This window comes from Silurus meridionalis, chromosome 4, assembly GCF_014805685.1.
Source record: "Silurus meridionalis isolate SWU-2019-XX chromosome 4, ASM1480568v1, whole genome shotgun sequence".
Taxonomy (NCBI): domain Eukaryota; kingdom Metazoa; phylum Chordata; class Actinopteri; order Siluriformes; family Siluridae; genus Silurus; species Silurus meridionalis.
The window spans coordinates 28,539,365-28,565,305 of record NC_060887.1 but is presented as its reverse complement, the minus strand read 5'-3'; the positions used below and the strand labels follow the sequence as shown (position 1 = coordinate 28,565,305).

Below are 25,941 nucleotides of genomic sequence, written 5' to 3'. Positions count from 1 at the left end.
CTGCAACTGCATTGCCTCAGCAACACTGTTTGTTTTAAGTGTTCTTATTTTTTTAACAGTATATAAAAAAATAGGTCTGGTAACTAATAGTATGTGTTCTTGCATTAACAATATGCCTGTTATACAATAATAACAATAATACTGTTCTTGTTACAGTGTGAATTACCATGACGACAGAGCCGAATTCAGAGTTAGAAGGCAATCCGGAGCAGCAGGGGGCAGGTGCAGCTCCACCTCACACAGCCCCACCCTTAGATGACCAGCTTCCACCTGCAGCTGCCCATAGTACTCCAGTTAAAAAAGAACAGGTAACATCTGTTTTCTAAATCCAAGGCATATTATTGGGGTGTGTTGTATTTATTTTATAATGTTTTTTAATTCAACTTAGGGGGGATGTTTTGTAATGTATATTTTTTGAATGTTCTGGACTTTTTAACATGCATCAGATTAAAATTTGATTTTAGGTAGGAAACAAAAAAATGTAAGAAAACTCAAACCCTTTTAGAAATATCATGAACCAGGTAGAATAGCAAATAAAAAAAAACCAATGTGAAATGAACTTATATAATGCCAGAAATTGAACATCTCCACCCACCCTTAAGATTAATAAAAGTAGAAAAATGCCTCTAACCCATTCAGAGCACTAGTTCAAAGTTTATTTAGTCTATATGTGTTCGTGATGTTTAGGAGATTGGGCCATTTTCTTTATCTGTTTTCTCCTGAGCAGAACGGCGCGAGAGAGGCAGGGGGTGTTGCACAGGGGAAAGCTGATCAGCAGTCAACTGAGGACGAGTCCACCCCCTACAAGTCCACTTCCAGCAAGCTCTCTAGGTCTCCCATTAAGGTGAACAAGAAGCCCAAAAACATGCAGTGCAAAGTGGCGCTTCTGGATGGTTCAGACTACACCTGTGTGGTGGAAGTGAGTGAAGTTTCTCAGTTCTAACTTTTTTTTTGTCCTCATAAGAACCAGCCATTATGATTTTATTCAAATTTAACCAAGCTTATGTTTAATCTTATTCTTTTTATCACCATGCATTTTACCTAGGGAATCACTTTTGTGAGATACTGTCTGTCTGTGTGTGTTTCACAAATATACTGTATATATATATATATATATATATATATATATATATATATATATATATATATATATATACACACACACACACACACACACACACACACACACACACACACCGTGCTGTGCATCAGGTGCAGAAACTGGCTTCAAAAAACAGACGCATAAGTGCTGCCAGCACTGCTTTAGAGGTTGCAGAAGCGGAAGGAAGCCTCTTCTGGAACTGGCTCACAAGAAAACCTGCAAACATTTTGCTAAAAACAACCTGTCCAAGAGCATGAATTACTGGAACCATGTCCTGTGGTCTGTTGAGATTAAGATAAATTTGTTTGGCTTAGATGGTGTACAGCTTGTGTGGTGATGCCCTGTGAGGAGAACCAAGAAAACTGTGTTCTGCCTACAGTCAAGCATGGTGGTGGTAGCCATGGTGGTGGTCATTTTGAGGGAAACATGGATTACAACATGTACTGTGACATTCTGAAGCAGAACACAATTTCCTTCCTTCAAAACTCTTTAGAATATATATACATACACACATTTAATATGATTGCAAATCTTTTACAGGTGGGTTTTTTATCAGGCAGGGGTACCTGATCTGACTGGTGTCCTGAGCAACAAATTCAAGTCACCACTAAGCAGTGATCAGTGAACAGCTGTGTTTTTTTTCCAAGCATCCAGAACATATGACTTCAATTTTGATCACGAAGTCAATCACTGAACTTTGGCCCACTGTGCTTAGGTACCAAGTGAACTTTTGATCCAAAAAAGTTTTAAAATATAAAAGAAAAGAAGAACATAGAGAATTTGAAATTATTTCAAATGCAAGTCCTGAAATGTTTTTTTTTTACCTTTTACTTCTCAGAATGGAAGAAATATTTTTGCTTAATATTTGTAGTAATCTAAGGGCATAATAGTATAATATTCAGTATGTGGATACAACCAATTTTATTACATAAATTATTACAAATATCTTTATCTTTTATTTGAGTTTTTGTAAATATAAAATCGTGTTGCTAGGTTTGGGTGCATAGAAAGCAATATTCATTGCAATATGTTTCTTAATTGCCCTTTATGATCATATAAAGACTCTCCTTCAACATGTCTACAGTGTCCTACTGATTCCAAGGACCCGAGTTCCATTTGGCTATATAAATCTGTCATGCTGCATTTGTTTATGGTGTTTTAGTTGCTGTCTGTGTAGGACAGTGCTAAGTGTTAAATGACGTCTGCCAAGAGCTAGAATTTAAACTACTCAATGCTGTTTTATCTTAAACTACCGGATTTGGCTGGATTAGTAAATGCGCCTAATCTGTTTAAGATTTCTACTTGTAAAATGTCTTGTCAGGTACCTCTGTTTGTTTATTTACATTTTTATACTGTTAGAATGGCCTATTTTCTGAGCTAAACCCTGATTAGTCTGTTATGCGTACATGCAGATTGAGAATAAACATTTCAGCCTTAATATTCAAATATTTTAACTTTTGCCAACACATTTTACAAGCAAGGTGACACATTTATGACACATAGAAACTTAAGGCTCTATTTTATTTTTTAAGCTTGAGGATTAGCAGTGTATTAAGCAATAATAAAGTATAAAATATATAAACCTTTATAGCCTCTATGTACCAAAACATTCTAAATTTAAGCTAAATTCATTTTTGAACAATTCTTCCACGGCTGTCAGTTAAATAACAGGATGCTTGGGTAGTTAACTGTCTTCTTACTGAACTGTGACACACAATTAGTTTGGCTGCTACAGATAATGAATGATAAGCCACCAGTTTGTTATAAAAAGAGATGTGTTCACAGCTTATCTTTCAAAACACCACCACAGACACAAATTTTTTTATGAAATGCGGCAAGAATTCTCAGTCTGAACAGGCATGGAAATAAATCTCTTTGTTTTATAGCACTGCATGAACCCAGAATCCTGAATAGTTAGGGGTGGTTAGAATCCTTCAGATGCCTTCTTGTCTGCATGCACAAACATGTTGAGACTTCCTGACAATAATCAATCAATCAATCAATAAACAAAAAAGCTAATAAATAGATAAATGCAACTGACAAATTTTTTTTTTGGACCCTTCTGCTAGAGTTCCTACCTGGTTTTCTATTGTCAGGCAGTTTACCAAGATTCATAGAAGCAAAGTTTAAGTGACTGAAAAGGTTAACTTTTGAAGAATTTTAAGAAGGTGCATAGTAATGTTTAATTAGCAGTAGCGCAAGCAAAGCACATGGGTAAGAGACATTTATAATAGATTGATACAGACAAATAGGGTCTGTGCATCCAGTCTGCCTACAAACCATGGTGAATATGTCCACAATGCAGGTGGCTAGTTTCTGCTTAGGCAAGAGACTCTTTTTCCATTCTATTAATTTACAGTTTGGTGATCACATTGTGGGTTCACAAGTCATCTGGCCACAAAAGTATGTAAAGTAATCTTAATGCCAAAACATCTCCAATTGTATTTGCTAAAGTTAATGATCACAGTAATACAGGTTTTTTAGCACCCATTTCAGATTGGCATCTTAGATGGGGAATTAGAGGAGGTCTAATCGGGATCCAGTGCAAGGATGGAATCCGATACAGGGCTCCAGGCTCTATGGCCCTGTGTTGTGGCATGGTGCTGTGGCTACCATATTTACCTATCGAGTAGATGGTCACTTGAAGTGAGCATGTTGGTCAGTGTACCACATCTAGTTGATGATGCCAGGGTGTTCTGATCACTTGCACTGACCACTTTCATTGTGGATAAATGTGGATAGGTCCAGCAGTGGTGGAAAGATATATCTAAATTTTATCTCAGGTCTGATTAGTGTGTTTAAATCTTACCCCTCAAGCACTACACTGCTTTATAGCCAGTATGAAGGGGATATCCATTTTAAATGTCTTTCTACAATGGGACACTACCCCCAAGCAGACTTCTCTCATTAGAAAAGCCAAGCTAGGTCTATGCCCCAATGACTGAAATGAGGACAAGTGTCTGTTTGTAGTATTTGGAATCCAGCCATAGGCTAATAACCTGCTTCAGAACAGCTCTTAGTTCCAGCAACCTCAAGGGAATTACTGTGCAGTTATAACATCCTCAGCATTAACTGGTGCTGCACTTAGAAACCTGACTGAATATGACTTGCATGTACAATAATGTCCCCAGTGAAATTAGCTTAATGTCAGTGAATTGTGTAATCCATTTCATTTTCAGTTGATCTTTTCTGAGATCAACATGAGACTGAGTGCTGAAATGTATACATGGAGAGTGGAAATATCCTAAATGTTCTACTCAATAGTGGCAGTGCATGTTATGTAAAGAACCACTCACAGGCTTTAGATTTTTTTATATGGCAAGTGAGGTGAAATGTTCAGAGGGACCTAGTGCAGGTAGAAAACACAAGTTCAGCAACACAGCAACTTTAAAGTGCTAACTAGAGAACAGCAAAGTGAGAGATCGCAATGCTAATGAGGCAGAAATAACTGACCTGAGAAAAAAATTACCTGGTAGGTCACAATGTTTATGTTTTCTTTATTTTACATGTTTTGATCTAAACTTTTAGCACTAGCACTAGATCACATGTAACATTCTGGGGAATTTAAATAAATCTGGCTGTGAATCAAAAAAAAAGAAAAAGAGAAGAACGTCTTTTTTGTGTTGGTGTCTGTATTTGGTGATTACATAACCAACTCCAGAAACATTAATGACTAGTCAAGTTGTCATCGGTCTATTACCAAATAAAACATTGCAACCTTTCCTCAAACCTTCTTTACAGTAAAGGCCACAAATCCCCTGATTCATGGACAAGGAAAAAAGTGTGACAGATATTTGTTTTTAAGTAAAATGCCACCTATTACAAGACTTTTGAATCAATGCTTGTGTTTTTATTTACATTTTATAAATCATTATTTGAAAGGGTCCAGTGATTTAGAAACAGCAACATTATAGATGCAAATGAGAGCCTGTTCTTTCCATCAAATCATAAATTTTTTATATGACTATTTCTCCTCCTTCTCTTCTCTGCAGTCCCCTTCCTTTCTTTTTTAGTCATGTTCTATTTTTTTTCTAGGCTCATCTGCTATTACACACAGTTGTAACCCCATTAGCTTGTATCTTAATGAGGTCTTTGTTCCAGGTACCTGCAGAATGCTTCTGATTCATTGGAAGTCCTCTGCAACTCTCATGATGAACATTTTAAAGAAATAAGGATTTTTTTACTCCAGGAAAAGCTACATGTGGTGTTAGTTCATTGTAAGAACAGAATAATAGGTCTATAATCATTGTTTATATCATCTACCTTAATATATACTGAAGACAATGAAAGTTGTAGGCACAATTTCAAAGATTAGATTAACTTTTTGCTTTTTAGTCGAATAGAAACGGTGATGGTTGATTTGTTTCTAAATAATATTAATGCAGTCTGACAAATCTGCCCTGATCCATTGGCTAATGAAATAGTGGAGATGTTAAGAGCAGATATCATCCTGAAACACAACGTTGCTATCAGTTTAGATCAGACAAATATTTTACTGTTTACTTCACTTTTTGTTTTATTCAATCAATGCCCCAGACATGTTGCAGAGATCATGCATATAGACACGTATAACAAACTTACGTGAAATGCTCTGCTATCAGCTGTTCATATTAACATGGCAACAAAAACTTGCATTTCTTACTTTATTACTGTATTTTAGTCTGATATTAATATTAGATCAAAAATGTTAAAAAGTTACATTTGAAATAATTTGACTTGGGGTCAATATCTGTGTTTTATTGAACTGATGTAAAATTTAGCATCTTAAAATGTATAATGTACAAAAAAAATACATTATTATTTACCACTAATGACTGTCAATAATAACAGTTTCTGGTAGGGCTTATTTGTGGCTGCTGGCCTTATAGCACACACTGAGCATCTGTTGCCATTATGTTGGGTGGAAAAAGAGTGTGTGTGGGGGGGGTGAGTGCAAGGGAGAAGAGTTGCAGCCTGTCCCCCATTTACTGCCCTTAATGTGCATCAGACTGTCTCTGGGGGTGAGGTGTACTTTTACTGAAATGCTTTCCCCTGTGACAGACAGTAATGCATTGGGTCTCATCTGCCATGAAAAGGCTTAAAAATAGCTCTTCTACTAACTACAGCTTTTCAGGAGCACGGTGTAAAACTGGAATTCAATGCTTGAATATTTCAAGGCAGTGCCAAATGCAGTTAAATGAAATGTAGTAAAAAATTATCAGTTTATAATTGTACTGTAATGATGATGTATTCAACTCAGTTTAAGGAAATGGTAAGCAAAGTGAAAAAAAAAAAAAACTTTTACAAAGAAATATGTTATATTCACAAATATGTAATTTTGGTATAAATCTTCTGATATACTATCCACATGGACCTTTGCGATAATCTTAATGATTGATGTTTTAATTTCTGTGTTTCTTTGAGCAATGTATTAAGAACTTCTTTTGTGTTTACACTCTCCACTGTGCACTGAGACCTTATTTATAAACTCGGGGGACTCTGTAACCATAGATTTCCTTAGGGCTGTCTGTGTTTTTTACATGAAGGTTATTGGATTACAGATATTTATTCTACCAGAGCATCTGATTGTATCTGCCGAAAACAGGAATTGCCACAGCTTGATTTTTGAATCTTATGAACATGCAAAATGCATGTCCATTTACACAACGGATGAATATGATGAACGTTTTTGTTCTTGTGAGTGTTTTTTAATTTGTTTATTTGACTTTTTTTTTATTCCCTATTTTCATCCTAATTTTTATCTTGGTTAATGCATACCTGCCAATTCACAACCACAAACACTAATTAGCTATGTATCTGGTAGAGAAGGCTATCATGTATGTCCAGCCAACCATTAGCTGACATGTGACCAATCTAGTTATGACATGTGAAGCAAGCCAACTAGAAACATAACACTCTCGGAGAAAAGTGCTAGCCACCCCCCTTTCCCTTGCATCAGCGCACAAATGTCCATGAATGGTATTTGTGATATTTGGTAAACAGAGAATGCCATTCCTTCCATCCAATGAGCATAGCCATATTGGTTCTAATGGACTGCCATCATTGGATGCCTGTGAAATGGATGCATGTGATTACTTTTCTGTTGCACCACTCAATAGCCTCATGATGGTGTGACCTCAAAATATACTTGATGTAACAGTTGTTGATAGTAAAGTTAATGTGATGTTATCCGCATCAGCAGTACCAGTTAATGAGTGTATTGCAATGAGTGCATAATGTAATTGTGCTGACAAAGGATTCCTCTGTCCATAGAAGCGAGACAAAGGCCAGGTGATTTTTGACAAAGTCTGTGAACATCTTAACCTTCTGGAGAAAGACTACTTTGGAATAACATTCCGTGATGCTGAAAATCAGAAGGTGGGCTTTTTCTTATTTTAAGATGTGAAAACAATTTACGATCTTTTATTTATGCAGAATATTCTAAGAGCATTTTTATTTCCACAGAACTGGTTAGACCCAGCCAAAGACATGAAGAAGCAAATCAGGGGTAAGTGCTTGTAAACTAGTGCATGTGTGTAGATAATTCAGCATACATCATGTACAGTTGGGCTTTTTACTAAAAATCTAAATAAATAATGTATTTAAATGTATAAATTAAACGTTTCCAGTTGATTTTTCTGGGGAATGCACAGTTGAAACGTGTTTAGAAAGCATTGGGTTGAAACTAAACCACATGGATTAGTCTTGATAAAATATTACCAAGTCTAGTGAAAAATATATAATCTTGTCAGTTAGCTTGTATTACATAACAAACTTGTTATATAATTAATAGGTTTATGATTAGCTTACATGGAGCTTTTCATTTAAATTTTAATCTAAATTCACAGGAGGTACTATTGTGCAAATTGATCATTGTTATTAAAATGAAAAATGTAGAAACTAAGTAGATGACACGACACAGTAACACTCAATAATTATCAAATATCAATTAATTCATTTTTTTACATAATATAATAATTATCTGAATTGGGCCCTGCTAAATGTTCTATTCTGTACATAGTGCATCGAAACAGAGTTCATTACACTGTCTTGTGATGTAATGAAAATTATTGTAATTTTGATTTTATCTTGGTCTTTCTGTTACATTTGCATTTTTCTGTTTTAAATCTCTTGACCTACTGTTCCAGACGTTTGCTTTTAAGTTACCAGTCAGGCAAATGAAATGATTCATAATAGCTTTCAGCTTTGAAAGAGTGTCATTGAAGTCTTAGCCATTACTACTATGGGTGATTTATTTTCTGTTCTTTTCTTTCAGGAGTTGCCTGGAATTTCTCTTTCAATGTGAAGTTTTATCCCCCTGACCCTGCTCAGCTCTCTGAGGACATCACAAGGTCAGAGCAATCTGTTAAATTGCAGTAACAAAAACACTTGAACGTGCAAGCAGAATTATTTAGAGAATTGTTAATCCTATTCATGTGTGCTTGTATTTCTTATTGCTAGTCCTTTTGGAGTGGTACTATTTATTTAGTTAAACATTTTCTTGATTTTTAGCTTTCTTCATTGTAATTGCATATTGTAATTGATATGCTTCAATTTAATTGCCTTCTTGGAAAAAGATGCATGTTTTTTATTGCTGTCTGCTTGTTTCTCTTTGTATTTCAGGTATTACCTATGTCTACAGTTGAGAGATGATATAGTGTCTGGCCGTCTTCCTTGCTCCTTTGCCACACACACAGTGCTCGGTTCCTATACAGTCCAATCAGAATTGGGAGATTACGATCCAGATGAGTACAGCACTGACTACGTGGGCGATTTCCGCTTCGCTCCCAACCAAACCAAGGAACTTGAAGAGAAAGTCATGGAGCTCCACAAGACCTACAAGTGCGCTTCACATAGTCTTTTCCAAGAGATATTTACAGTATTTTACAAAAGTGAGTACACCCCTCACATTTCAGCAACCATTTTAATATTTCTTCTCAAGGGACAATACTATAGAAATGAAACTTGGATATGTTTTAGAGGAGTCAATGTGCAGCTTGTATAGAAGTATAGAATTACTGTCCTCTAAAAAATAACCCAACATACAACCATTATTGTTTAAATAACTGCCAACAATAATGTTGTACACCCTAAGTGATAACAGCTGTATGCTGTGTAACCGTGCAAAGCCACATGTCCTATTCATCATGTTCATATATATGTCTACTTGACAGGACCTTACAAATTTGTGTATCTTGTATTAGAGCAGTTAAAATGTAATGCTTTGAGTACAATTCTCTTTTACTGACCAGGGCCAGGGTCATGGAGGTTTTCCAAGACACGTTCCACTCGGAACAGGCCTTGCAAGGGTTGATCAAAGAAGTTGAGTTGAGGTGCAAAAGCTGTCTTAAAAAAACAGATGCATGAGTGCTGCCATCATTGCTTTAGAGGTTGCAGAAGTGGAAGGTCCACATGTCAGTGCTCAGACCATATGCCGCACACTGCATTAAAACCGCTTTGCATGGTCATCATCCAAGAAGAAAGCCTTATCTGAAGCTGGATCACAGGAAAGTCTGCAAACAGTTTGCTGAAGAAAACCTGTCCAAGAACATGGATTAATGGAACCATGTCCTGTTCATTGAGGGAAACATGAATTCCAACATGTACTGTGACATACTGAAGCAAAACACGAAGCCGTCCCTTCAGAAAATGGTCCGAACAGCAATTTTCCAACATAACGACCCCAGACACACTGCCAAGGTGACAACTGCCTTGCTGAAGGTGATTGAGTGGCCAAGTATGTCTCCAGACCTGAACCCTATTGAGCAACTGTGGGGCATCCTCAAGCGGAAGGTGGAGAAGCGCCGTGTGTCTAACATCCAGCAGCTCCGTAATATCATGATGGAGGAGTAGAAGAGGATCCCAGCAACAATCTGTGCAGCTCTGGTGAATTCCATATCCAGGAGGATTAAGCCAGTGCTACATAACAATGGTGCTCACACAAAATATTGACACGTTCAACACTCTTTTGACATGTTTTTACTGAAGTCACATTTGGTGCCAGTTATTTAGACAATAATGGCTGTATGTTGAGTTATTTTCAGAGGACAGTAAATCTGTACTGCTATACAAGCTGCAGATTAATGAATCTAAAATATATCCAAGTTTCATTTCTATAGTATTGTCCCTTAAGAACATGATAAAATGGTTGCTGAAATGTGAGGGGTATACTCACTTTTGTGAGATACTGTATATAGTTGTATATATTGTGCATGGTATATTTTAATGTTTAACGATGCAAATTCTTATAGCTCTATTAAAGTCAGTAAGGTTTTTTGAAAATGTGTATTATATATTGTCCATCTTCCACCAGAGGGATGATGCCAGCTGAGGCTGAAATGCATTTTTTAGAGAACGTCAAAAAGCTTTCGATGTATGGAGTGGACCTACATCATGCCAAGGTAAAGAAACTCGCTTTATCTTTTTGCTTTGTTACATCATTCTAAGAAAGGGGGAACTGGAGTCATGTAGTAGCTCGTAGCATGACAGCCTCTAACATGAAAATAACATTTTTTGTCATTTTGAAGGAATTTGCTTCCAAAACGAATTTGTTTTAAACAATAAAAATATAAAACTTTCAGTTCATCTTATTTACTGTTTGTTACTGTAGACTGTGATTGCTGACTTTTTTAAAATTATTTTGTTTTATTTTGAATTTAGCTCATAATTAATAGGTTTCCACTGACCAACATAATGCAAAATATATTGGATCCAATGATGTCCAACATATACATATATTTATTTTATTTATTTTTAGGGGTGTAACTGTACACAAATTTCATGATTCGGTACATAACTTGGTTTTTAAGTAATGGTTAGGTTAAATTTTGGTAAAGTTAGGGGGAACAAATTTTTCATAAACACAGATTATTATTATTATTATAATATTTGTGAACATTTAAACTGTTTATATTTTAATAACAATTTTAAATAAAATTCCTGCTTGGTTAAATAATATATAAAATAATATTTTATAATATTTTATAAAAAATAGAATAAATAAAATGCATGCATTAAACTTTTTTATTATATTGATTAAATTGAGTCATCAAATAAATCGGCACATATAAATCGATTAAATGAAATAAATTGAAAAAATTTAATTAAATAGTTTACATTTGTTAGACCATTTTGGTAATACAGGTGTGTGTGTGTGTGTGTGTGTGTGTGTGTGTGTGTGTGTGTGTGTGTGTGTGTGTGTGTGTTTTACATTTAAATTTTACATTTTCTTAAGATATGATCTACTTAACTGTTCTGCTTATTTTAGCATACTTTAACAAATGTTTTCATCCTTTATTCTTTCACTATCTCAATATGCGGAATTGTCAGGATTTTCTCCTGCAAGTTATATCATGCATATAACTGTTTTTGACAAAAAAAAAATCTTGAATCTTGAATCCATAGCCCTAGTGTTAGCCACGGGCCCTTTCCTGGATAGTGGTTGCACTAGCACTATCGATTCTTTATCATTTTAATGCATGCACAAAACAAATTCAATTTCAGGTACGGAGTGAGTATGTCACGGATACACCAGATGTCGGAATATAATCCGGGAGCGAAACAAGGTGTCGTTAATTGATCTTTAACAGAATAAACACAGGAGAATAAGAAACGGGAGTACATAGAATAGACTTAGCTGTAGCGTGCTTCACAAGAAGTGTAGCGAGGAGCATAGGAAACTCGGGGGATCGCAAGAGCAGTATGTAGTCCGGGTGATCTAAGGTAGTATACGGTAGATCGGACGGCGAATGAAGGGAAGAGGGACCTTTTAAGGGCAATGGGTTAATGGGAAACAGGTGCTGGTGATTAATAGGTGGGAGAGGCTGAGCGAGAGTGTTGAGAGTTGGCGGGAGGCGTGACTGGTGGTTCTATGACAGAGTAGCTACAGTGACAATACACTTACTTTAGTTTCTTTTTTTTTTTATTTTACCCCTGGCATTGTTGTGTATGTTTTAATGTTTAATAATGGTCACGCACGGATCAAGAATCAGAAACCGGAATAAAGTCAATTAAGCTTTATTTGCCTTAGTGCACGAAGCAGGAGCTTCCAGAAAAGCCAGCACCAGAAAACAGGTAGGGTACAGAGCATAGAAAGTCCAGGAATGATCTATAGTGCAAACAGTGAGCGAGTGGGAACGGGGGCCTTATAAAGGCGAGTGTAGATTAGAGACAGGGGTGGGTGATTAGTAGGAAGGAGAGTCTGAGCGAGTGTGCTGAGTGCAGGAGGGAGGCATGGTTGGTGGTTCTCTGACATTACCTCCTCCTCCAGGCGTGGCTCTTGATGCCCTAACTCGGCGGTGCGGGGCGGTCAGGATGACTTACGTGAAACTCCTCCAGGAGCACTGGGTCCAATACGTTCTGTCTGGTGACCCAAGAGCGTTTCTCCGATCCATATGTCCCAAGTTCAAAATCTCCTGGACGGAGTACACTGATGGCTGGTCCAGTATCTCCAGAGGAGGAGGATCTACATTGACTCCAGGGTCCTCTGTGGTAGGGGGTGTAAAGGGTTTCATCCGTCCAGGGGAAAAGCGGTGGCTGGTAGCCTAGCACGCATTAGAATGGGGTCAGGCCGGTGGCTTCCTGGCACAAGAAGTTCTGCGCGTACTTGGCCTAGGGAAGGAAATGGTTCCAGCTTGCTTGATCCTGGTTGCGGTAAGACCGGAGGTAGCGTCCCAGCTCCTGTATCTTCCGCTCAGTCTGGCCGTTAGTCTGTGGGTGATATCCAGATGACAGGTTGATTGTGACCCCTAGGAGCCGGAAGAACGCCTTCCATCAGGGAATGTGAACTGGGGTCCCCGGTCAGACACAATTTCGGCCAGGAGGATCAGGGGATCGACCTTAGTATGGTTTGATGGCAAGGCCCAGGAACAAGCGTTTTTCCCTTCTGGACATCCCGTGGGGGTTGACGCTCCCTCGGTCGTCGTCCGGATTTCCACCTCCAAATCCCAAATAAGCAAAAACCGATAAGATATCGGATCATGGTCCAATCTTCTGTCACGCACGGATCAAGACAATGGGGCTAAGAATTAGATTGGGCGGAACAATAGGTTCGGGGTCCGTGTGCTTGTCGGGGCCAAGGATCCAAGACAGGGCTTGCCATTCTGTCATGTTGAAGTGGAAGCATGTGAGAAATAGGGCTTATTTAGCTTGCCGGGGGTTTAGACGCTTGTATGGGGTAGTTATGTCGCTATTGGTGCTCCATATGGCTCTCGCCCATGACAGAGCTTTCTCAGTTAGCAAAGAAATCAGAAACGCTACATTGGATCAGTCGCTGGGAAACTTGTGAGGCTGCATCTCTATATAGAGGTTGACATGCAGGAGGAAGCCGTTGGACTCAGCCGCGTCCCGGAATAAGAAGCTGGAAGAGCCATTGGGCTGCTGGAGGTGGGTGGTAAACCCCCACTGGTAGAGGTCAGAGCGAAGGCCTCCCGGAGAGAGCGGCGGCGAGTTCCTTAATAGGATCCAAGATGGGAACTGGCTGTGGATACATCGAGGTAAGATATCGGTTCATGGTCCGATCTTCTGTCACGCATGGATTAAGAGTCGGAAACCGGAATAAAGTCAATTAAGTTTTATTTGCCTTAGTTTCCAGAGAAGCAAACACTGAAAAACGGGTAGGGTACAGAGCATAGGAAGTCCAGGGATGATCTATAGTGCAAACTGTAGATCGGACAGTGAGCGAGTGGGAACGAGGGGCCTTATAAAGGGGAGTGTAGATTTGAAACAGGTGTGGGTGATTAGTAGGTAGGAGAGGCTGTGCGAGTGTGCTGGAGTGCAGGAGGGAGGCGTGGCTGGTGGTTCTCTGACAATAATAATAATAAAAATAAAAAAATGCTCAAAGTGCGAAGTCAAGACTAAACAAAATTGCGGTCACCTGTGTACCGAATTGAAAGCCCTGTACCGAAATATTTTGCAACAAATACATGTACTGTTACACCTCTAATATATGTATGTATACATACATACATTTTTGTTGTTTTTCTAAATTAAATCTGCCAGTTTGTATTGGGTAAAGTCAGTTAAACAAATATGGTGGTAAAGAAAAAATAATGAATCTGCTTTGCTCACACATTGAATGTCAATCTTTGATCAAATTGTTGGCTAGCTACTTGCTGTTTTGAAATGGATATAAGGCTAATTAATAGTTTGTAATGAGATACAAATGTTGAAAAGTCTGTGATGGTCCTGGGTCACAGCTATCTCCTCACAGATTAAATTGAATTATTAAAGTTTACATGCAAATCGAAGAATGTTATATTTTAGCCTGTAGTTTTTCTAAACTATATGTATGAAAAGGTTTTCCAAGGTGCACGCACATACTGATGCAATGTATGTGTGTAAATGTCTATAGTTCATGTCTCCTACATACATAATTTATTAATGCCAAGAATGACTCTAGAATGTATGTTTTCCCATCACACGTTGATCATATATGTTTCTAAAATGCCAATCCACTTATACGTGACATAATTTATGTTATGTGTTATTTTTTATGTATCTCTGTGTGTTTTTTGTAGCATTTTATGTCCAAAGTGCAGTGTAACAGTGTAAGGACTATTCACCCCTCGAATAACAAAGGCACAATTTGGCATATATAACATATAACAAATTAATTTGCTCTGTGCTGTTGGTTTATAATGAAATTGATAGATTTACCTATGTAGAATCTTTTGCAAAGTAAATAAAACTTTGACACATTCAAGAATATTATTGTTTTATCTACTTCAGTATATGCAGCATTTAAACTAAATTAAACCAAATGTAATTCTTATTGGAAAAAAAAGTTTTGTTGTGCAATTTGGTATAATGAGGCTCCCCTTAGGGCTGAATAAACAATTATGAGGTAAACATTCTGTCAAACTAATTTAATAGTAAGTGGCATTAAATATAATCTGTCAGTTGATGAAGAATATTAGACTATTTTTCATATTGCATAATACTTTTATAAAAAAATTTAATTACATTTGCTTATGAATACATCATTTTCTTTTGCAAATTATAGAGCATGGAAGCATTAATGATTGTTTCATTACAGGTTAATTTTAAAACAATTGGCGACTGTTGGAAAAAACAAAAATAAAAAAACTTTCATAACACTGCTAACCCCAGTGATTTTTCATCTTCAGTTGATGATGTGTAAGATATATATCATCCCATAAATGGTCATTGAGCGGTCTCATCTTATATTACAAGAGACCAAGCAATGATGAGCATGGAAAATGTCCCTCACTTTGGTTAGATCAGCCCTCTTCTTTTTCCCTTTTTTTTACTGAATGGCCTAGTTGGTAGGAAGCTTCTTTGAGTGCTTGTCTCCAGCTAAAGGAGAGGTAAGGCATTTGTGCATCTGTGTGTCCTTGTATGTTTGTATGCTTCTTCCGTCTGACCTTAGTCTTCGTGCATGACCATGAAGTGAAGAGTCCCATTGTCTGAGCTGCAGCTGATTTAGCCACAATACATACACTATTGTGGCCCACTGCCTATTCTCAGTATGCCTGTTTGCAGAGGTTACATTCCCCAGAGAAAGATCTTCTCATAGTTCTACATGTTTCACATGTTACCATAGAAAGCATTGTTCAGTCCCAGGGTAATCAAGCTATCATTTCTGTAAACTATTCATTACTTTGTAAACATTTTTTAAAGCGTTCCATCACTATCAATTAAACATCACATCAACAAGTAGCATTAGTCACAGTCATTAGTCAGAAGGTGTTAAACACCCACTTGTATTTATGACATCCATTATCCTATCCTGAAAACTTCTTGAAAGATTGTTGTAATGGTTTTTGTGTGTGTGTAGGCTTAATAGTTTTAATATCTCTAATAATTAATAGGTGCAAAGCCAGTTGTGATCGTTTATCCTAGATGTTGAATTAAGTAGATGCCAATAGTGTTTTGTACAGCATCTGTCAGCTGTGAAATGCATACCCATCTTTAAAAGGCTTATTTTTGTGTCATATTCTGAATGCCCAAAAAATCTCAGTAACCCTCATTGTGATAACCCATCGCACAGACGAGAAACAAAATTGCATTCGTTTTGTGAGCGATCATTTGAAGCGGACCTGTCAGAGAATTGTATGCTGTGCTAGTACTGCACACAATTGGAGCACAAAGACATGTGGGGCTGACCAATGACATTTACACAGCCCAAAAAAGAACCAGATTAGTCTTCACATTGCCTGCTGAATGTCTAGTGCATTTTCTTCTCTCTCAGGGGTCTTACCTCATGGACTGCTTAACATTGGTTCCACATTCAATTTTTCTTCACATCTGTACACTCAACATTGCGTTATTACAGTGTCACACTGTTTACAAATCATTTTACATTTCGATCAGCCATTGATAAAAAGATAATATTAAACTTTTCTGATAGGCTTGATACACCAGCAGAGCATTTTGGCTCCCAGCAGATCTCTACTGAAAGATTATTATTATTTTGTTTTTATAAAATTTGACATATTACTTTGGAGCCATTTAGAAAACTTAAGCTGTTTGTCCTGTGATTGTTGTTTCTTTGTTTATGCAATGTCCCAGATATGTATCTGATTATTCTTTAGGACTCAGAGGGGGTGGAGATAATGCTAGGAGTGTGTTCATCTGGCCTCCTTATCTACCGTGACCGGCTGCGCATAAACAGGTTTGCTTGGCCCAAAGTCCTCAAGATCTCCTACAAAAGGAATAACTTCTACATCAAAATCCGACCTGGAGAGGTGAATTCAGAACTTACATACTGCAAGGACTTATAATGCAAAATGCTGACAAATGAACGAAATGTGTTTTTTTGTACATTGCTATTGTCTAGTTTGAGCAGTTTGAAAGCACGATCGGCTTCAAACTCCCCAACCATAGAGCAGCCAAGAGACTGTGGAAGGTTTGTGTGGAGCACCACACATTTTTCAGGTGAGAATTGTAAGAGTAGGAGGATTTTTTTTTAATAGTCTGCAATGATTAGTAATAACTTTTGGTCAGTTCTTACATTTTCATGGTTTAGAAATATGGTTATGTAAAGAAATGGGGACATACAAAGAACATACAACTATAGAAAAATAATCAGTAAGGGGGTGTGTGATGTGTGATAGTACCTTATTAAATATGATTATTGGTTTTATTACAGAAATTGTTTGAACTTAATATACTGCAGTAATTTTTTAATTATAAGATAAGATATACCTTTATTTGTCCCACATTGGGGAAATTTCTCGAATTTATTAGTCTATAGTTAATTTTATTCTGGAGCATTTATCTTGTTTGGTTAGTATCACTTGTTTTCAAAAATAAATTTTTATGTTACAGAGTAACCATAAACCTCAAAAAGTCTTCTGGCCTTAGACTTTTTTTTTACCAGAATAACTTTCAGTCTGTTGCCAAGAGTTTGAACTGAAGACTCATTCTATCACTGTTAATTAATCAAACACTACAAGCCATAATGATAGAAATTCATCAACACATTCTAGAATTCAAGCTCTAAAGGAAAGCAACCTACAGTTCTGAGCAGTAAACTGTATCTCGGGGTAAAATCGCACACACTTAATGATGTGGAAAAGTGGGCCACAGAAAAGTGAACTATCATTTCCTTAACAAAACAAAGCCTCAAGTAACATTTAATAGATGTTTGGCTTTCATTCAATAACCTCTACACTTCTGGGAAAATGTTCCACTAGATTTTGAAGTGTGCTTGTGGGGATTTGTGCTCATTCAGCCAAAAGGGCATTATTATTAGATATTATTATTAGATAATATTATTAGCTATTACCACTATCATGCATTAGGAGTCCTGGGATGCAGTCAGTTTCTAGTTCACCCCAAATGTGTTCTATAGGGTTAGGGCTGAAGCTCTATAGCAGGCTACACAAGATCTTTTACTCCAACCATATCTTTATGGACTTTATGTTGTGATTTAGAGCATTGTCATGCTGGAACAGATTTGTGTCCCCTAGCTTAAGTGAAAGGAAAATTGACTGCTACTGCATCCAAGGACACCCTATACATTTGTGTACCTCCAGTTTTGGGAAATGTTGGAATGTCTCAATACGTTTGTCCATATTGTGTGTGTGTATACGGTAGAATTTAAGGATTTTATGTGCAGTTTGTAAAGGCTTGTTGACTTTGGTGAATAATACAATTTTGATATCTGTTTGGTTATGTGACTGTTGTTGCACTGACCTATTAGCATTAGGTAACCAAAGCATATGAACATTATTTACTAGGTTGGTATCTCCTGAAACTCCACCTAAGAAGTTCCTGACTCTTGGTTCCAAGTTCCGCTACAGTGGCCGAACCCAAGTCCAAACGAGACGGGCCAGTTCACAAATAGTTCGTCCAGCTCCCTTCTTCGAGCGTTCCACCAGCAAACGCTACATCATGTCCCGCAGTCTAGATGGAGGTTGGTTCAGTCTTTTGTTTAGTATATCTGTAGTCTATGGTGAAGTGCTATATTCAATGTGTTTGCATATAAAATGTTTAAGTTATGCAAATTAAATCTATACAGTTATAAGGAAGTGATTAACATAACTGAACAAAATTGCTGCTACTTATTAAGGCATTAAAAACCTGAGCCTAAATGGATTGCATTATGTAAATTTATCTTTACTAATTAAAATATTTTACAAGCTCAAAATGCAAAACTGATTAATGTTCAGTTAAAAGTGTCTCTAATTTAAAGAGTAAGGTCAAGTTTAATGACTGCAGAGCTGATGTGCTATTCAGTGACATTGTTGAAACATTATTTCCTCTGATAAAACAGGCTTAAGCAAAGCCCACTACCAGTTCCAGCTACTGTAGTGAATTACTATAAGACATTGTCTAGCATAAAGTAATTATAATACATTTGTGACTGTAGTATCTTATACTGTATCAGTAGAAATTGTTTGACTTTTACACACTCCATTACCATAATCAGTTTTACAGTGTTGTATTTCTTAATCTTACTTGGCCAAGAGCTCACACACCTTAGCAATCCAAACTGTTTCCCCACAATGATGCCAACATGTTTTTGTGCCTCTGCTAATGGCAGCATGTCAGTCAGCCTCAGTGGAGTTTGTGTCATTGTTATCCTTTGTGTTCACATTGCCTTTTTCATCCAGCATGGCCTTTACTCTTTCTCTACCCACTGTTTTTATCAGCTGGCACCAGACCTTCATCAATGTCTTCCAAGTTGCTTTTTGGTGTCTCTTCTGAGAAGTGCTTGTTGCTGTGCTGGGGCGGCTTCTCTGTTAAACTCCAACATTGTTTTGTTCCTTTCTTTTCCTAAAACACATTGTTGAGAGTAAGACAGAAAGACCCACCACAGGGAAGTCTTAAAATGTCTGCTGCCAAATGCACACTTGCATTTTTATTGTCCCCACCCTTGTTTCTAATTAATGGAATAAATTAAAATCATATTGCTCCCCAAGAGCTTACGGAAGCCAGCAGACTTAAATTTGAATCTCAGTTTTAACACTGGGGTTTTGACTACTAATGTTATTATTCTTTTGGATTAAGTGAGGAAACATTTCATTGATGTAATTCACTGAAATGAGCCTGAAATGAAATTATAGATTAAGGAATGTTGTTTCTAATGTAGTTTCTATTATGTGTCCTTTATAATTAGCTCTTCTATACTGTAAAAGAGGACTATGGTTAAACTTCCTTTTGTGTCAGTAACTGCATATCACACACAATATATTAGACATATCAGACAAAAAACACATTTTATCACTTGGGTTTTGAATCTCTCTGTTAAAATTCTTGGATCACAATGACACTCTGATTTGTACATAACACATATTGAACATGTGTATATACTGAATTAAGAAATTACAACGAACAAATCAACTTCTGTGCTGGTCTTGATCATAAATGTGTAAAATGGCCAACTTTTAAAGAGGCATAAAGAACACAATTTGCATTAGCACCTATAAGTAATAGCTGGGAGTTGCAGGTTGATTACAACTTTTCATGCAAAATGCTTTTACAAAATGATACAAACTGTAGATATATGTGAGATACAGTACCTGTCACTTTTAGGGCTTCCAGTGCAATGCATATGCTAACTGCTTATTGCTGCATCATACAGCTTTTCAGATAAACACCGAATTAACTTGATTTAGCAGTCTTGTGTCCTCTGAAGCGAATTGTCCATAGTCTGTCATCACAAAACGAACACATGCTGCTATTTGTTTAACTTGTACACCTTGTGGACTGCTTTTTAGGAAAAAGAAGACAGTCGAGCTCTATTAAGCGAATATGAACATAGTTTGAGCAACAGTTGAAAAATGTGGTTTCTGGAGGAATGATGATTATGAAATTTCTTTAGTACAAGTCTTCTACAGGAAGCACAATTTAAACATTAAAAAAAACACATTAAAAGCATCAGGCATATGCAAGATTTCAGCACATGCAGCTGTTATACAGATAGCAGTTGATATGCTTTATGTGTTTTCCCCCTGAATTTCAGATATACAAATAAATGTCGAATATTATATAGGAAAGCTGCATCTTAGTTTTTAGACACATGTGGCATCTTTTCATTTGTCCAGTCAGCAGGTCTTCTTTTGCTGTTGACTTTTTCCTCAGCTCAGCGGAGCATCCCCCAAATTACATCGACTATAGTCCCAGGACCTAAACCACTTATCACTATGAATGGCACTAATCCAGCAGGTAGATATGTGCATCTACAGTACAACCCTAGCCTAGACCTTAAAAGCTTGCTAATTTGGAAGATTATAGATGCAATGGACTTGTCTGTCTGCTGCAATTCTCAGGCCAGCTCTGCATGCTTTTGACTGTTTAAGCTCTTAGCTCAGCATGTACAAGCTCACTGCAAGCTACAGAATCTCCTTGCTTAGCTTTTTACTCTTTTGTCTTCTGGGAATATTTGTAAGCATGGCTCATATCACTGACTGGTCATTTCAAAGTACTTTTCAAAGTTTCTGGTTGACTAAAATCGCAGGAAATTCCCGAGGGTAAATCGAAGACATTAAGCTGTTGGGTCATAAAGAAATTAAGAATAAATCTAAAATAATTCGAAAAGTACAAATGAAAACATATATCTACCTTTACTTAAAAAAAAACATACATATCGAGATCATACACATGGAGTTTATTAACAGAACTGTAGACAAGAATGTAGTGGTGTGTGTACACTACCGTTTTGGTCATTTGCAATCCAAATTGTTGGCTAAACCAATTTTTTATTGTTTACTTTAGTTTTTTTTTTTTGCTGTATATTGAATATACAGTATTGTTCAAAATAATAGCAGTACAATGTGACTAACCAGAATAATCCAGATTTTTAGTATATTTTTTATTGCTACGTGGCAAACAAGTTACCAGTTGGTGCAGTAGATTTTCAGAAAACAAACAAGTCCCAGCATTCATGATATGCACGCTCTTAAGGCTGTGCAATTGGGCAATTAGTTGAAAGGGGTGTGTTAAAAAAAATAGCAGTGTATGCCGTTGACTGTACAAACTCAAAACTATTTTGTACAAACATTTTTGTTTCTAGGATTTAGCAATCCTGTGAATCACTAAACTAATATTTAGTTGTATGACCACAGTTTTTTAAAACGGCTTCACATCTGTGTGGCATGGAGTCAACCAACTTGTGGCACCTCTCAGCTGTTATTCCACTCCATGATTTTTTTAACAACATTCCACAATTCATTTACATTTTTTGGTTTTGCTTCAGAAACAGCATTTTTTATATCACCCCACAAGTTCTCGATTGAATAAGGTACGGGATTGGGCTGGCCACTCCATAACATTAATTTTGTTGGTTTGGAACCAAGACTTTGCTCGTTTACTAGTGTGTTTGGGGTCATTGTCTTGTTGAAACAACCATTTCAAGGGCATGTCCTCTTCAGCATAAGGCAACATGACCTCTTCAAGTATTTTGACATATGCAAACTGATCCATGATCCCTGGTATGCGATAAATAGGCCCAACACCATAGTAGGAGAAGCATGCCCATATCATGATGCTTGCACCACCATGCTTCACTGTCTTCACTGTGTACTGTGGCTTGAATTCAGAGTTTGGGGGTCGTCTCACAAACTGTCTGTGGCCCTTGGACCCAAAAAGAAAAATTTTACTCTCATCAGTCCACAAAATGTTCCTCTATTTCTCTTTAGGCCAGTTGATGTGTTCTTTGGCAAATTGTAACCTCTTCTGCACATGCCTTTTTTTTAACAGAGGGACTTTGCGGGGGATTCTTGAAAATAGATTAGCTTCACACAGACGTCTTCTAACTGTCACAGTACTTACAGGTAACTCCAGACTGTCTTTGATCATCCTGGAGCTGATCATTGGCTGAGCCTTTGCCATTCTGGTTATTCTTGATCCATTTTGATGGTTGTCTTCCGTTTTCTTCCACGTCTCTCTGGTTTTGCTCTCCATTTTAAGGCATTGGAGATCATTTTAGCTGAACAGAATATAATTTTTTGCACCTCTTTATAGGTTTTCCCCTCTCCAATCAACTTTTTAATCACAGTACGCTGTTCTTCTGAACAATGTCTTGAACGACCCATTTTCCTCAGGCTTTCAAATGCATGTTCAACAAGTGCTGGCTTCATCCTTAAATAGGGGCCACCTGATTCACACCTGTTTTTTCACAAAAGTGATGACCTCAGTGATTGAATGCCACACTGCTATTTTTTTTAACACACCCCTTTCAACTAATTGCCCAATTGCACAGCCTTACGAGCGTGCATATCATGAATGCTGGGTCTTGTTTGTTTTCTGAGAATCTACTGCACCTACTGGTAACTTGTTTGCCACGTTGCAATAAAAAATATACAAAAAACCTGGATTATTCTGGTTAGTCACATTGTACTGCTATTATTTTGAACAATACTGTATGTGTTATTTTTAATATTAATTATACTGTCCGCTACTGTATACTGTTAATGTGTAATGTTAGCTAAGTGTTGTATTTTACAGTTTTTATTTCACATTAGTGGACTTTCTCTGTTTACTGTAACAGAAAGCGAGCGCAGCACGTCACTGAATCTTCCAAACGAGAAACGTGAAGATGAGACCACTGATTGAAACGTTGCTGAAGTGATAAAGGGGAAAGGGGATCGGACTGTCAGTCATTATGCATTTATATGTTGACTTGCCCATCTGATATTTTTATTATGAAAAAAGTAGACTGTTCTTTTGTCATATTACTGAGCGATAACTTGTCCTTTGTATTATCCTGTTAAAATGTGAAGCTCTCATGCAGTATCTGTAATGGTGGTCAGGTTTGGTCCAGTCATTTAAATATGTCCAATGCCTTTCTGCTAGTCTGTCTTCTTACAGTTTGCAATAATATCTCAGCAATATTTTCACAGCAAATTAATTTTCACAAACTATTCATTCTTGCAGAAAAATAAAGTGTTACTAGTGAAAAGTTACTGTACTATAAATGTGATAATGTAAGGTTTGTGACATGGATACAAGATTTGCCACTAGCTAGGGTAGTTAGGTAGTTACCATCACTTGTTCAATAGTATTTTGTCATGCAAGAGTAACTATGGAGAAACTGAAATGACCACTGGCTTCAATATATTGTATTAGTTAGCCTGATTTTTTACCACTAGCCTGTTTTCCTCGACATTTATTACTTTTAGCACTAATCTTCACCTCATACAGGCTTAAAAAACAAATTGTAAGCATTTTTGGAATTTATGCCACTTATGTACTGCCATCCTTATCTACAGAATATAGTAAAACCAACTGAATTACATGAAGGATTGTTTAAAATAAGTCTATAAACATTATTTAGTATAAAAGAAAAGAGAGACATAATTGATGTGCTTTTCAGCCATTAGGGAGGCACAAGCCAGTGCACTCTAAGTGCCGGTCCCAAGCCCGGATACATGGGGAGGGATAAAATATGTGCCAAATCAAACATGCGGATGATCCGCTGTGGCGACCCCTAATGGGAGAAGCCAAAAGAAAGAAAAAAAAAATGATGTGCTTTTAAATCAATACAGGAGAAAAGTTATATTGAGCATCGTTTTAAGAATGATGGCATTTCAGTAAACTGGTCATGTAAAAATGTTAACCTACCTCAATGGTAGTATAATTTAAAGTCTTTTGAATTAATCAATATTTAATTTATATATTTAAAAAAAATATTTTGCAAAATGCCCACATTTAACTAAATCTATGTATAAAGCTATGAATTATTGTATGACAATGACAATTTATTTTATAACTGTAGAAGAGGTGAAAAGCAGTAAAACACCTAACTAAACCTAACGAATAAACTAACGATTTGTAAACTGGTATAAAATGTTGTATGGTTAATGGAATGAAAGGGTTGCTGGGCTTTGACTGTAACTTTAACTGTTTACCATCTATAAAAAAGAATCATAATAGTGTTGCTTAAATATTGCTTTTGAGTCTTGTAGTAGATCAAGGCCACTATCTGGAAATGAAAGCTGCATCTTTGTGTTTTTTGTATGTTGATTTCGCCTTTGCTTTATGCTGTTCTCATAGTTAATGTAGGTTTAAAAATGAATGCAAGATGGCTTTGCTACTTTTGATTGCAATGTCATGACATCAACCCCCATGCTTTAAACATTCTGCATACTGCATATTTTAATTATTATGCAATAAATGACATGGGGTGTGTGTGTGTGTGTGTGTGTGTGTGTGTTGTAGAGATGGGCACAGCATTGTACGGAGCTGCAAAGGGCATCGCCATGAGTGACCTCATCACCACAATTACACCAGAGAAGAAGGCAGAGGAGAAGAAATCAGAGGAGGAAGAAGCGGTGCTTCTAGAAAACATTGTTGTTGAGGAGGAGGACGAGACAACCAAGGCTACAGAACTGTCCCTGCCAAGTCCACCAAGTCCTGCTCGACAAGACACACGGGTAGGATGTCTTTTATTAATATTTTTTTCTTAGAAACCTGCTACAACAAACCCCTTACAAACGGAAGTAGTAATATTTATGCATTGTATTTAATCACATAATATTTGCAGCTCATGAGTAATTAAACATCAAAATAGGTTTTAATATAATATCTTAATTCTTCATTCAGTACTAGAAGCTAATATTCATAATACTCAGTACGGGTACAAAGGAATCCTAAGTCTGAACAAATCCAAACGAATCCTAGACGAAATATAAAACTATTTCAGATCTCTGCTGCCAGTGATTAACATTGCAGTCAAATTTTGTATTGATATTTTTCTATTTTATGGCCTGTTATTAAAATGTATGATGTTGATTGCAGGATTATTTGACTGATTTTGTAATTGGAAAAGAAGTCACTTCATTTAAGTTGTGATCAGAATGTACATAACTGTCCACTACTAGGCCAGAGGATAATAGCACACATTTACATTCACTTGAATAGTAAAAAAAATTTGGGTGCACATAAGCCATTCAGTAAAGTGATTTCTGTTTGCAACCTCACTATAGGGAGTGAAGCTGTTAAAATAATACCTAGGAAACCTGGAGAACTTGTAAGCTACTAAAAGGAAGAGGCTTTTGTTTCCTCAATGAAAATGTTGCTTCACAAGTGTCATATGATTTATTACTCAGCCATACTAAACACTGCTAAAAGATTCAGAAACAGGATGTTTCCTCCTTGAGTATGAGTCCTCCTTATGCAAGACTTTGCAGTTGGGTTAATGACCTGCAATATATCATCATTCGATAGAAATTTGCCACAGTATATACCTCAAACCAAATATCACCACCACTATTTTCTTTACTGATAGAAAAGTAATAAAACGATTGTGTAATAAAACGTGACATAAATGTTTCACATTTTTAACTAACAGCACATCTCAAAGTGTTTATTTCCCTTTGGCAACATGTCGCATACAGTGCAATTTATGCAAAATATACAAGACATAATAGATTGATTTTTTTTCTTTGCAT

At 36.8% G+C, this 25,941-nt stretch overlaps 1 protein-coding gene across 16 annotated transcripts in view; it reads left to right on the top strand.

Annotated features, from left to right (window-relative positions):
* Positions 1-25,941, top strand: part of epb41l3a (erythrocyte membrane protein band 4.1-like 3a) — a 71,374-nt gene that overhangs the window by 29,795 nt on the left and 15,638 nt on the right. For 14 of the 16 annotated variants that reach the window (XM_046846493.1, XM_046846495.1, XM_046846503.1 and 11 more), the window contains exons 2-13: positions 157-308; positions 728-919; positions 7,355-7,459; positions 7,547-7,589; positions 8,358-8,433; positions 8,705-8,923; positions 10,395-10,482; positions 15,364-15,408; positions 16,636-16,788; positions 16,881-16,978; positions 18,286-18,461; positions 24,710-24,924. In XM_046846493.1, the coding sequence (XP_046702449.1) occupies positions 168-308; positions 728-919; positions 7,355-7,459; positions 7,547-7,589; positions 8,358-8,433; positions 8,705-8,923; positions 10,395-10,482; positions 15,364-15,408; positions 16,636-16,788; positions 16,881-16,978; positions 18,286-18,461; positions 24,710-24,924 (1,551 nt within the window). In that variant the 5' untranslated portion in view covers positions 157-167. The remainder of the gene's footprint in view (positions 1-156; positions 309-727; positions 920-7,354; positions 7,460-7,546; positions 7,590-8,357; positions 8,434-8,704; positions 8,924-10,394; positions 10,483-15,363; positions 15,409-16,635; positions 16,789-16,880; positions 16,979-18,285; positions 18,462-24,709; positions 24,925-25,941) is intronic. The other 2 variants (XM_046846502.1, XM_046846497.1) reach the window with 1 other exon arrangement.